We start from the raw sequence: 14,539 nt of genomic DNA, 5'->3' as shown, positions 1-14,539 counted from the left end.
GGAAACGAATTGGTCGTAGCTGAAACTGTGCCATGAAAACAAGTTCAGAACGAAAGTTTTCCAGATGAAACAACATCGCTGTTGAAGAATAATGAACGATCAATATAAAGCTGAGCCTCTCTTATCATGAAATGTTTGGACACGAAATTAGTAAAACGGTTTTCAATGAACTTAGACAGAGATTCCGAATTTCTAATTCCGTGCTGCGATTCGCCAAGTTTCTCGAAGCTGCATGAAGTGTTAAGTTATAAAATGTCGTCCTCGGTACCCTCTGGGGGAACCTCTTCCAGTAGGACGAATCACGCCCCAATTGCGTCCGTTTAGTGCTGTAGGAGTGGTCTACCTCGGTCTGATCGAGGTAACCGTCGGCAGGAGACGCGAGAAAAGGTGGTCTTGTTCGCCTGTATGAGCATCAGAGCGGTCCATTTGTAAATCCCGCATTCTCTATCGTCGCAATCATGGTTAATGGCAATCAAACGGTTCATCTGTAGTTCTTCTCGGGTAAGGACCGAATTTCAAGCGAGCAAGTCAGGAGATTCTGGAGAAGATGTTTTGACAACGAAATGGAACTTCAATCCACCCGGTGTGCCGCACATAGGCGGCATCTGAGAACGTAAGGTAAGGTCAGTCAAGGAGGCGCCTAACGTTTTCAGTGATGGGGGGAAACTCGCCGACAAAATCCCGCAAACAACCACAGGTGAAGCGGAGGATATGGTTAATATGCGTCCGTTGACCTACATGCCAGAAAAGTCCGCTAGTACGGAAGCCATAACTTCCAACCACTTGTTACGAGGAACGCTCCAAGATGCCGACGTCCTACTCGACAAGCAGGTGGAGTTCGCCGAGTCTGAAGGATTTGTACAAGATGTCACAATACCTAGCAGATCGTATGTGGGATCGGTGGTCTAAGTACTACTGTACTGTAAGTCAGTTCAACAGAAAACCTGAAACGAATTACGGAAAAAAAAAACATATTATTATAATGATACGGCAAAACCTTGGAGGTTGAAGGAAACTACAGTTAAAAAGGCGTGAGTAAGAAATTCATTCAAGCAGAGCTGTGAAGTTAATAAAGAAACTATACATTTAAGCGAGGAAAAGCGAAAAGATAAAATAGATGTGAGCACGAGGGAAGGTTGTGTGGTCCCCGTGGTTCTGTGGTTAGCGATGTCGGTCGGCTAGCTCTCCCACACGGTTGTGATATCGTGTTCGATTCCCGATCGAGTCGAGAATCTTTTCGAGCTGGAAATTTTCTCGACTCAGCACTGGGGCACGGTGTATCGGTGTACTCATCCTACACATGCAAAATGTGCCAAAAACAATATCGATAACGAATTCACTCAACTAATCTAGTTGATCGAGACCGATATTAGCCCCAAGGCTAAGCGTGCGATATTGTTTTACGAGGGTAGAAAAAGAAACTGTAAGCAAATGAAAAACTGAAGCTGTTATGAGTTAATTTGATTAAAATATGTTCGCTGTATATTTAACGTGTAATGACAAATGAACGACAATAAAAATCTGGCTGCAGGGTAGCGAGCCAGCATCATGGAGCATAATACAACATGGTGTCAGAAGTAAATAATATATTGTTTATTTTCGCGTAAAAAGCCGGGAAAATAGCCTAAAGAAGTTCGGAAAAAGAGGTCAAAAGCTGAGAAGTTACTGACAAGTGGAGTTTCGTCGGAAAATCATCCGCCGCGATCGCTAAGTTTGGAAATCCGCATGAGGCTGTGGATGACGCAACATCTAGTAAAGACGATAACGGTTTGAACGAAGAGGAAACTTATCATCATGAATGTTATGGGAGTGCACCCACCGGGGTTTTTAAATATTGATAGTGATCGACTGGCAAACGATTTCCGCGATTTCAAGCAATCGTGGGAAAACTTTGTGTTGGCAGCAAAGATAGGAGAAAAATCGGATGCAGTGAAAGTGGCGTTGCTCAAAAACTTTTTGGGTACCGGTGCAGTAAAAATATTGAATACGTTGTTGGCTCCAGAAAATCAAAACACACCGGCTGCTGTTTTGACGGCGTTGGAGGGGTATTGTTTACCTCAATCGAACGAGACATATGAACGATTTTTGTTCAATACAGCAACCCAAAATCCGAATGAAGATATTAATCAATTCGTGAGCAAAGTTCGTTCACTTGCAGCAACATGCAACTACGGCGATTTAAAAGATTCTTTGATACGAGATAGAATTGTTGTGGGTGTCAGATCGGATGATACCAGGAAAGCTTTACTAAAGACGGCGAATTTAACATTGGCAATGGCTATCGACACATGTCGGGCTCAAAAGCTAGTGGAAGATCGAGTTACAACGATGAAAATTAAGGAAGAGTCAACGGAGGCAGACAAATATTCTGAAGTTATAGCGAAAGTGCGAGCTGCTGATTGGTCGGGATCCTGTAAGTACTGTGGAAGAAGAGATCATAGAATCGGGGATCGTGAGCGCTGTCCAGCAAATGGGGCAACATGTAGAAGGTGCGGAAAAATAAATCACTTTTCAAAAGTTTGCCGAGCGAGACAACTTGGGGAAGATTCGGGTGCAGGACCTTCGACGAGCTGGAAAAAAAGATAAACAAGGTGAAAATAGTCGACGAAGAAGAAAACAGTAATGATTCGGATTACATAACAAGTGTAGAGGAAGTGAATGTAGTGGAAAAAAAAATGACGACCGAAGTGAAATTTGCGATCAATAAACATGAAGAGCCAAAGGGAGTGCGCTGTCAGATTGACACCGGTGCGTCATGCAATGTAATCACGCGATATGAACTGAGTCAGTTAACCAAAAGCGAAGTCGAGTTGAAACCAAGTGGCACAAAGCTCAAAGGATTTGGAGGGCAAGTTGTTCCTGCTGTAGGACGGGTTGTTTTGAGACATAAGAACGGTGATAAGTGTTCGAAAGTTGTGTTTCAAGTAGTGGACCTTTCGCCAAAAGTACTTCAAATGCCACTATTGGGCTATAATACATGCGTTGCTTTGGGTATTATTAGCGTACATAAAATAAATGAATGTAAAGTGGAAGAAAACAGTAACGAAGAAGGTCACAATCCAGAATGTGAAACGATAATCAAAAAGTTCAGAGACGTGTTCTCAGGAGATGGGCGATTTAAACAACAAGAACCAAGAAGAGTACCGGTGTCCCTGCGGCAGAAACTGCAACATGAATTGGAAGATTTGGAGAAACGAGGTATTATAGAAAAAGTCGAGGAGTTTACGGAGTGGACAAGCAACGTAGTATTAGTGGTGCGTAATGATAAGGTCAGGATTTGTTTAGACCCAGTACAATTGAACCAAGCAATCAAGCGACCAAGATTGCAAATGTCAACGTTAGAAGAGATTTTGCCGGAATTGCATAACGTGAAGGTGTTCTCAACACTCGACGTGAGAATCGGGTTTTGGCATGTACAATTGACGGATAAAAGCAGCAGAATAACAGCCTTTTGGACACAGTTCGGCAGGTACATTTGGAAGAGACTACCATTCGGTTTATCCTGCTCACCGGAGACCTTCCAGCAAAAACTTCAACAAGCACTACAAGGGCTTAATGGAATAGAGGTGCTGGTGGACGACATCCTTATAGTTGGAAGAGGTAACACTGAATCAGAAGCTGCAAAAGATCATAATCGGAACCTTATCGCGCTACTTCAGCGATGCCGAGACTTCGGAATTAAGCTAAGCAAAGCGAAATGAAGCTGAATCAAACTGAGGTTTGTTTTTTCGGGCATGTACTGTCAAGGGATGGTTTAAAACCGGATCCACAGAAGGCAGTTGCAATCAGCCACATGGAGTCGCCAAAAGATCCTGCAGCGTTACAGCGATTCTTAGGGCTAGTCAATTACATGGCAAAGTTCTTACCAAAACTGTCGGAGACGAGTGCACCTTTGCGAAGAGCATTAATGTCAAATGACTGGACTTGGGGGGACGACAGGAGAAAGCATTTGATGAGCTAAAAAAAGAAGATTTGCAGTATGGCAACGTTGAAGTTCTTTAATCCGATGACAGCTACAACGATTCAATGCGACGCTAGTAGCTACGCATTGGGAGCGGTACTTATACAGGAAGGACAACCCACCATGTTTGCTTCCAGAATGCTTACGGCGACGGAGCAAAAATACGCTCAAATCGAAAAAGAGACACTTGCGATTTTATTTGCCTGCAAGCGGTTCGATCAATATATTTTCGGAAACGAGCAAGTCACTGTAGAAACCGACCATCTGCCGCTACAAGCCATTTTCAAAAAACCTCTGTCCGTAGTACCAAAGAGAATCCAGAGAATGCTGCTCAGTCTACAAAGATACGACCTAAACGTCAAGTATGTTAAAGGAAGTATGGTGATCATTGCGGATACATTATCTCGAAACGTGAACAAAAATCAAACGGCGGAGTTAAGTAAAGTAGATCCTTTGTGGAAATCTATTGAGGAAGTGAGTGTACTAGACATATTTGAACTGCATACGGATATTTTAGCGAACATTCAACAGGCGACAACGCAGGATGCCGTAAGCCGTGTTTTGAAAGAGTACATCATGACAGGATGGCCTAAGGTTAAAGATAAAGTGGAGCAGTGTGCAAAGCCGTATTTTCCCTTCCATTTTGAACTGATAGTGCAGGACGGGGTGATTCTTCGAGGCGATAGGATTATAATTCCAGCTCAAAGTCGTCCTTTGATTTTGGAGATGCTGCATTATTGTCATCAAGGAGAACAGGCAACGCTTCGGAAGGCCAGAGAGTTAGTATATTGGCCAAACATGACTGCCCATATAAAAATTTTTGTAAAGAAGTGTGCGATTTGCAATAAGTTCCGACCGTTCCAGCAATGTGAACCAATGCAAAGTTCAGCGATTCCGGAGTATCCGTACGACATAGTTTCCATGGATCTAGGAGAAATTACACACAATGGAGAAAAAATGATCATTCTTGTATCAGTTGACCACTATTCCAAATATTTTGACGTGGGCTTCTTGAACAGTCAAAATACAAGCGCAGTTTTAGAATGTTCTAAAAGAAACTTCAGCAGACTTGGGATTCCTCACCAGGTTATCACGGACTCTGGAAAACAATTTACCAGCCAGGAATAGCAGCAATTTGTAAAGACTTACGGTATTCGTCACACTACAAGCGCACCATACCACCACGAGGCAAACGGGAAAGCGAAGTCGTCGATTAAAATAGCGAAGAACGTACTGAAGAAGGCATTGGAGGATGGAAAAGACATTTGGCTGGCATTACTGGAATGGCGCAATACACCACAGGCTGATGGATATTCTCCGATTCAAAAACTCATGGGGAGGAGTTCCAGAGGGCTGTTTCCACTGACACAGAAACGGTTGAAGCTCATGCCGATTGATGGGAACAGGGTCCGCGAAGAAATAGAGTTACGAAAGGTAAAATCAAAATTCTACCACGACCGCCGATCTCAAGAATTGCCATCGCTGGTGCGAGGACAGGAAGTTTACGTACAGTTGAAACCAGAAAGCTCATCCGAATGGACCAGAGGGAAAGTAAACGGTATACTGAGTGATCGGGATTATCTAATTGATGTAAGGGGAGCAGAGTATCGTAGAAACAGAAGAAATATTAGAGATTCATATGCTTCATTAGATTCTGGAACACGAGAAAACTCTTCAGTATTCAACGACATATTATCTCCAGGTTTTGAACAGGATGGTTTTGGACGCACCAAGAATCACTACGAGTGGCCAGGAAACGATACAGCGGTCGCCAAGTCGGAAACTTCAACAAGTAACCAACCAGTGTACCCGGAAGCAGATAAAACTAATCAGTTAGGTGAAACTCCAAGACGACCGGTTAGGTTAACCAGGCGCCCTCTCCGCTTTGATGACTATGTGCTCGAAGAGTAGTAAAAAAGGATTTTTAGATGAAAGGGAAGATGTTATGAGTTAATTTGATTAAAATATGTTATCTGTATATTTAACGTGTAATGACAAATGAACGACAATAAAAATCTGGCTGCAGGGTAGCGAGCCAGCATCATGGAGCATATTACAACAGAAGCAAAATATGTTGAAAACTAATAATAAATTAAACATTTTTAGTTTGAGTTTGAGGTGTATACAAACAGACAGCTTTAAAATTATTTTCTGAATCCACAACATGATTCATTTTGTATTCCGGTTTAACTTTCACTTTTTGATTATTCAAAATTACAGAAGGTGACTGAGACAGAAGTTGAAAAATTAGGATTAGTAGTGTGTTAACATATTTTTGAAGATTCAAAATTGTTTTAATATTGTCCGTTTCGTTTTAAACAACAACATAAGCATCAGAAACTAGGAATTCCAGCCGATGGAGAAGCAAAAAGCCTAGCATGACACGGATGAGTGAGAAGTAATCCGAAGCAGTCGAATCTATGTGTGCCTTTCCTGTGTGCTGATGTCAATAACATTTTGGAACACGGGAATTCGAAAAACTTACACAGCTCTAGCAGTCGCATGTTCATCGTCATAAAAAGGCTCTGTGTCCGAATATTATTTATATTTTCATGAAAGCTGTTTTTTTTTATTTTCAACCTGACCGTGAGGTAAATTAATTAAAAGTCGTTTATTGGACAACCAAATTACTTCGGGTAGAACTACACATCAAATGACAGCGCATAAAATATTCCCCGGGGGTGCGGTATTTCACTCGTATCGATAATTCTGATCTTGATGTATGCATGCGTAATCACTAGATCAGTCATTGCTCGATGGGTAACGCACGATAACGCAAAACGACAGCTGTCAAAATGGCGACTCTGAGAGATTCCCAATTGAATAAACTACAGCTTGGCATTGTATCCGCTTATAATGCACTAAATGAGTCGAATTAATTCGAATATAATTGCCGCTCAGAACGAGTCGTTTTGTTTTATTTTGGAAGCTCATACTCGACTCAAATCCCACAACAAAAACAACAACTCCAAAAATGTTTATCGAAGCAGGCGTGTGGGGTGTATGTGCGGCATCTGTCAAAATATTGCGCGTGAAATGATTGGATCGTAAACCGAAACACCTTTCAACCGACAGACTGACTGAGGAAAGTGTTTTTCCGAGTATTACCGGATAATTTTACGACAGCCATTAAACATATCCGAAATGTGTGTGTGTTCGTATTTGGTGTGAGGCAGGAATCATTCGGTTCCCACTGTGTGTGCCCTTTTTCGGGCATCGGTGGCGCGGTAGCATTCGAAAACAAATACCACGTTGTACCCGTATTCGAATCGTTCATTTAGCCGCCATTCATCCCATCGCGCCGAATGTTGGTAATCAAAATAAATATGTTTATAAAGTTATTATAAAGTAATTTCCTTTCCGTTTCTCCTTTCCAATAAAATGCCGATGATTCTTGGTAGAGAGGACGGTACGGTTTCTCCAGGCCCATTCAAATTGCTGCGAATGTTGGCCGGTCCGAACAAGGGAAAAGTAATGTCCATTAAATAGATGGATTTCGGTGTGGAAATCGAAAACTGAAAGTCATCACGCCGAATCAATCGCGCATGGGAAAAATGGTTCTCACCAACTTTTAATCGGTTGCTAAATTGGCTCTGATTGCACGATTGGCTTCCTTTAATTTGTATGAAAATGCTTGAATCGATGGAGAAGACTTTGAGCTTATTTTGAATTCATATTTGCATGTGTGTATTTTTTAGTGCTGTAAGCTAATGATAAATTTTTATGGAAATTAAACATTATCAAGTAATGGACGCTAATGTCATTGTGTGGCTTTGGAAATTACCAGATGACAAATCGTAATGGCATTTTGGATGGCCTTACATCAGTTACTCCTAATTGCAATTACAACCGGAAATGGTCTTCGGTCGGTACTTCGGACGCGGCTGCAACGTTTGTGTATCACATTTGGAGATAATTCTGATTGCACGCAATCTGCTGCAGCTCATCAGTCCAGGGTTGGCCTGGCTGACGTCCGACAAATGCTTTAACGAAAATTACATCACCTGGGCAGTCCCTGAGTGCTGACGGCTGGTGAAGGCTTAGAGGTACTGTCCGCGCACTTGGTGGGAAATGGTGGGAAATCGGTGTGGTTTAGTTTTGATGGATGAATAAACTTGCTACATGTGTACGCAATAAAGTGCCGATTCAAATCGCGAAATGGTGAAATGAATTAGTTTTGAATAGCTCTGTGATGTGGCAATTTAATCTATGTGAGCGTTTTGTAATTTATTTGAGAGGTATCGAAAAAAAAGGTTTCCTCAGCAGCTGTATATGTCTATAATGACTGAAAATTTCTACCGTAGGAACAGGGTTTTATAATCATGAAATCACCTTTGTTTTCAAAAAAGTTACATTGAAGCCCTATTAATTTTGTAACATTTACTTATTTTCATATATCTTTTGACTTGAAAAAAAAAAATAAACTGTGGCATATTCACAAAAGGTAGATGGTGCGATACCGATATTGTGCGAAAAAAATCGATTTCAAAATTCAACAACCGCAAGGAATTTGAAGATATAAGAAAAAGCGGGTTTTTTTAAAATTTTTATTTTACCCCTATGGCCAAAATTGATTTACCTAACTGCTTTTGGCAAATCTTGTCAAGATCAAATCAAACTTTAACTTAGATACTTAACTGAAGGCGACATCATGGGTGTCAGGTTCACAGAATGGTTCGAAATACATGAATATCAAAATGCTCGAAACAATGAAACTGGAATGCTTCATACCCAACGGGTGGTCTACGAACCTTTGTAGACTGGTGAATAGGAAATAGGAACCGATGGTTTCAGTTCGTTGTTACTTAATCAAAATCGGAAGGTTCTTCTGTATCCGAAGTTAGGCTGCAACTACGAAGCTTCTTCCCCTTTTGAGATCTTTTTGGGTAACCTCTTAAAGGTATCAACAAACCTTTCAGCGAAACCGTTTAATTGCGGATGATCAATAGGATTTTTTTCTTCACAACTGATCAATAGGATGATACCGATTCGATTTGATTCGATTCGATTCGATTCGTCACACGCTCGACTGCCGTTATACAGTTGCTGAAGCACCCGTTTTTAAAATTTCGGTGGATTGACTAAGCGCTCTCCATACATCAGACAATCGGGTACGACGTTAAGCGAATCGCGACTCAGATACAATTGCTCTACTTGAGGATTACACAGATCTTTCTCCCTCGATTTCTGCTTCCTTGAATTGTTCACGTAGCGAAGAATCCATGCAATGACTCTTTGTAGCTTGCGGAAGGAACTGTACTGTAGCTCGATGATTACAAACGTTGATATGATCGCAGGTTTTAATTCGGGTAATTCAGAATCGGAAACTTCTTCGCATGGTTCCATGGTGATGATCGATTCGTCGAGAAAGTCGGGACCATTCCACCATACTCATTTCCCTGTAATAGTGAATGGCAGTTGACCTCTCAAGATAATATCTGCTGGGTTTAGCTGGGATGGAACTTATCTCCACTCGTAATTTTGTGTTAATTTACTTATCTGCGTTACACGGTTGCGTACGAAAACCTCTAATTGGTTAGGATGTTTTTTTAACCATGCCAAAATAATTTGGCTGTCGGACCACAAAGTTACTAGCTTAAAGTTGACACAACTCTTTGCGCGGGATTGATAAGTCGTCCAGAGGAGCAACTTTTGACTTGCTTGTTAGAGATCGGCATGTCGCTGTGTTGTCGGGTAAAATATTCCTTATATACAGACATGCTCCATATGCCACCGTTGAAGCATCTGCAAAACCATGGAGTTCGTATCGTACGGCTTCTTTAAGGGTTACTTGACGTGGAATCGAACACTGATTCAAATGATGTAAGTGTTGTCGTAGCTTGTTCCATTGATGAGCGATTTGCTGGTTTATGGGATCATCCCAATCTTGCTTGATGCGCCATAACTGCTGTACCAACAGCTTAACGAGAACAATGGTTGGTGAATATAATCCTAGTGGGTCGAATAGCCTTGCTACCTCGGAGTAAATGCGTCGTTTTTTCCACTGTAAGCTGGCGTCTCTGAATGAATCCATGCTTCCAGCGAGACAAACCGAGGACCTTTATCACCTGGTTGATGTTGCTATCCTCCAATGGCTGCAAAGTCTCTTGTTCCTCAGTCGGAATGGGATCTAGCAATGCTTTCGAGTTGGAGCACCATTTGTGGGTTGGAAAACCTCCCTTTTGTAACAGTGCTTTGAGCCGACGTTGCGCTTCTAATGCTTCAATTAATGAATTTGTGCCAGTCAAAACGTCGTCGACATAAAAGTCGTTTTTGACGATTCTTGCTGCTATGAGAAACGTTTCAGCTTCATCGTTGGCTAATTGAAGCAAGCTTCGAGTGGCTTGGTAAGGGGCAGAAGTTGTTCCGTAAGTGACCGTTGTCAACTCCAGAACCTTCAAATCTTCGGTTGGTGATTCTCTCCAAAATATCATTTGATAATGGGTGTCGTCCGTATGCATTCGAATTTGACGGTACATTTTGGCAATATCCGCCGTGAACACATATTCATGCATCCGGAATCGTATCATGATGGCATACAGGTCGCTTTGCACGACTGGTCCAACAAGTAATACGTCATTGAGTGATAAGTTGGCTTCGGATGACTTCGCACTTGCGTCGAAAACAACTCTACACTTGGTTGTAGAACTGCTTGGTCGGAGAACTGCGTGATGAGGCATGTACTCTTGGAGCCTCTGATACTCTTGGATGAAATCCACGTATTGAGCCTTCAAATCTGGATTGCGCTGGAGTCGGCTTTCTAGCATGTGGAAACGTTTCAATGCTAGCGTTCTGCAGTTGTCTAGACCGGAAACATTATCCTTGAATGGAAGTCTAACTACAAACCGTCCGCTTCCTCCACGAAAGTGCGTGGCTGCGAAATCACATTGTTGTTCTTCAACTGAGTAGGGAGCTGTAGTTGGGATCTCTTCTAATTCCCAAAACTCATGCATCGAATCATTCAGGGTCTGAATCAATGCCACTTGCGAATAATGGCAATCATTGGCAGTGGTGTCTGACTGAATTGTGCCTGCAACCAGCCATCCCAAATGTGAGTCTCGTAGCACTGGTAAATTGGCTCCAATCGTTATGTAGTCTGCTTTGATGAGGTAGAAGAACATTGCTGCTCCGATTAGCATATCTATGCTACCAGGTCGAAAGAACGTAGGATCAGCTAACTGAACTCCTGTCGGTATGTTTATGTTCGCAACGTCGATGTTTTTCGAAGGAATGACACCAGTCACCTTGGCAACATTCTAACTTTGAGCGGAAATCACTGCAGCGGGATTGAAACTCAATGATCACCTTCTCACGAGTTGTCATTTGTAGGTTGTTCATTCCTGCAATTGGTACGTTGATGGGTTGGCGTTCGATGTTGAGAATGTTAGCCATTCTTTCTGTGATTAAATTAACTTGAGATCCCGAGTCTAGGAGAATGCGGCATGGATGCGGTTGTTGTTCCTTATCAATTATATTTACTACATGAATAAGCTGTGAGCACTGGAGGTTCGCTGGATTTGGTCGGCATCGGAACTGATGTAGCTAGCTGAATAGGCTCTTCCTGCCCATCCAGAAGCAGCGATGGGCGAAATCTCATGCTTAGAAGCTACACTGTCCTCATGCAACTGCGTGTGGTGCCGCTTCTGGCACTTACGACAACTTTTCGATGATGGGCAGTTTCTGGATTGATGTCCTTTCCGCAGACAGTTGAAGCAAATCCCTGCGGCGCGTATCTTTTCCATCTTTTCTTTACTCGAAAGGGTGCCAAACTTGTTGCATTGGTAGTTGAGATGTGTACCACTGCAAAAGTCGCATTTTTCCGACGGCGAGGTCTCGCTTGATGTCGCGGCATGAGCTCGATTAACGATAAACTTCGAAATTGGTGATGACTGCTTTGGCGCGGAAGTCACTTTCATGGTCGGAATTTGATTGGCAGTTTTGCGTCGTTCCAACACTTGACAATGCGATTTCATAAATTCCACTGTCTCCTTGTATGTTGGAAACTCACCAGGCTTAAGTGACTGCTCCCAATACTTACGGGTTGATTTGTCGAACGCTGCTGTTAGCAGGTATACTACGATCAGTTCGGATACTCCAGTTAATTGCTGGCCAAGATACTCCAAGCTTTGCACGTTCTTGGTGCATACATCAAGGAGATTCCGTAGTTCCTTGCTAGATTCGGACGTCATCTTTTTAAATGACAGTAAACCTTGGATGTGCGTCTCTTCAATCACTCTCGTGTTTTCAAACCTTTCGGTGAGAATCTTCCATGCTAGCTCTTAGTTTTCCTCGTTGATTATAATATTCCTGCAGCCGCTCCTGTTAATGCTTTGTCTAGGTGGTACAGCTTTACAGCGTCGGAATGGCCATCACATCCATGAAATGGCTTTGAATTTGGACCAATTTGTGTATTCACCATCGAAGAAAGGAATCGGAGCCTGCAACGGTTGCTGTTGCAGAATGACTTGCGACGGCTTGGCGGATGTCCAATCGTAGAGTTTTTCGAATCGTACGTATGCTGCTTCCTGCTCTGCGATTTGTTCTTCTGGTATTATAGCAATGATTTGGCTGTGAAAACCAGAAAACTCTGCGTACACGGCTTCCAACTTCTTGGCTTCAACCTTGAGTTGCGGCAAGCCAAGCTCGATGTCCTTAACGGCGTTGTAAATGCGAACCAGTTTCGACATGACTTGATCACGTTGTCGGGAAAGTGAAAGTCGCTTCGTGCTTATCAGCAGCTGCGGGTCGATTCATTTTCACGGTATGCTGAACCTCATCATCTGGAAATCCCCTGAAGATGTCAGATTCGTCGGATTTCCTCGGCTGAACGGGTGTTCGTTGGGTTGCCATATCGACTGCGGTCGTCGATCGTTTTTCTGCGTACTTGGAAATGCACCCAAAAACCGCTCTATCCGGTTCGAAGGACCAATGTTCGGTTCGGGTTTCAACTTCGATTGACTGTATCGGAAGACCTTTGGGTGTCGCGAATCGTAACGGTTGTACGGTGGAGGAACTCGGTTGTTCATACTTATTTCGGATTCGGAAAGTTAAAAAGGAACTAATTTAACACTGTTAACTTAATTACACTTTAATCACAACTACTCAACTTTCACTAGCTTATAATAACACTTTACTTATGCTTTCGTAGTTCTAGTCTCTTGTGAACACTTTAGAAAAATACTGAACTCATTGGCGTCGATTGGGTCCCTTTTATAGCACGGATGGTTCCCTTTGTGAATCTTCTAGAACTCCAAACAAAAGGATGTTGTTTACATCAAATCGTTTCCATTGTTTTCGCTTCTCCCTTTTCCACTAATTTGCTTACTACAGCGTTGTGTTTTCGTGGTGACGCTCGAATGTTCTCGTAATTTCTGATGCGATGTTGATCATGACGTAACACAATAATACAATAATTCTTGCGGGTTATGCAACAGGTATCTTTGGTCAAATTTGTTCTAATCCAGTTTTATAAGATCTGGGTGGATAAACATTGCGTTATGCTCTTTAGCTAATATTCATAGAGAATTAGATTAAAAATTTACAATTTCAAAGGAAATATTTTCTTTCACAAAAAATGGTTTGATACGGAGCAATAAAATAACACAGTATTTCCGCAAAAAATAGCACAACGACGTATTTTTGAGTTTAATGGAATTTTATGTTTGCTTTCGACACTAGAGGACATGACATTTTTACACAGGTATTTCACAGATGATTTCAATGCTGCAAAGTTATCGTTAGAAAGACGTGTCAGATTTAGTAGGTGTAAATAAAGGCTGAGCAACGGTGGTGTTTTCTATATCACTCAAGTTTTGATCTGATTCCACCAAAAAACTGTGCAAATATACATTAGTAAAAATTTCAGTTCATGACTTGATTTTTTTGTTGTATGTGTTCGAAAGGATTTTATCTTAGATATGGGAAAAATTATTTTTTTTGTGATGTCTAATGGGCTCTGTGCGTCAAATAACTGGCTGTAATGCTGAACCGAACCATGTATTCAAAATTAACTTTACAAAAATAAAAAAAAATATATTGAAAAATCTGGGGATCGAATAGAAATGCAAAAAGCGCAAAAGAGAGGTATCGGAGCTTTAAAAAATCATTTTTCCATAAATCACGTTTGGGCAACCTGAAAACAAATTTTTAGAAAGTTGAAATGTTCTACAAGAATACAATACAATTACAGGTCGGACTTGATTATCCGGAACTTCAAAAATTTTTTCATTCCGGATAATCGAGTTTTCCGGATAATCAAATCACACAATAACTACTGAAATTTTGCGATTGACGAACATAAAATAAATATTTCTTTTCTTTATTTCACTTATATGATGCAGTGGCGTAACCAGAATTTCTGAGGTGAAAAGGGGTAAAATCTTGAGAAGCAAAAAAAATTGGACATTGATTATTTTCACTTAATTCGAACATGACCCAAACATGCTGGAAGTGACTTAAATGGTAACAAATATACCAGAAGGGATAGTAGAGGCAAAATTACGGAATAAAAATTGAAAACGGACACCAAAAAAACTAAAATTCCGGATAGTCGAGTCTGAAATTCCGGATAATCGAATT

At 41.6% G+C, this 14,539-nt stretch overlaps 2 protein-coding genes across 2 annotated transcripts; one reads left to right on the top strand and one right to left on the bottom strand.

Annotated features, from left to right (window-relative positions):
- The first annotated feature begins 1,794 nt into the window (after window positions 1-1,794).
- On the top strand, window positions 1,795-3,701 carry LOC129717339 (uncharacterized protein K02A2.6-like). The gene is made up of 2 exons (XM_055667211.1): window positions 1,795-2,489; window positions 2,558-3,701. Exons 1-2 carry the CDS (start codon window positions 1,795-1,797, stop codon window positions 3,699-3,701), a joined length of 1,839 nt encoding a protein of 612 aa, XP_055523186.1.
- Window positions 3,702-9,882: 6,181 nt separating this feature from the next.
- LOC129717338 (uncharacterized) lies at window positions 9,883-11,353 on the bottom strand. Its single transcript, XM_055667210.1, has 2 exons — window positions 11,206-11,353; window positions 9,883-11,147 (listed from the first exon to the last, which is right to left on the bottom strand). The coding sequence occupies exons 1-2, from the start codon at window positions 11,351-11,353 to the stop codon at window positions 9,883-9,885; spliced, it is 1,413 nt and encodes a 470-aa protein (XP_055523185.1).
- Window positions 11,354-14,539: the final 3,186 nt, after the last annotated feature.

The sequence above is a fragment of the Wyeomyia smithii genome, chromosome 1, assembly GCF_029784165.1.
Source record: "Wyeomyia smithii strain HCP4-BCI-WySm-NY-G18 chromosome 1, ASM2978416v1, whole genome shotgun sequence".
Classification (NCBI taxonomy): Eukaryota; Metazoa; Arthropoda; class Insecta; order Diptera; family Culicidae; genus Wyeomyia; species Wyeomyia smithii.
This window is presented reverse-complemented; position numbering and strand designations above follow the sequence as displayed.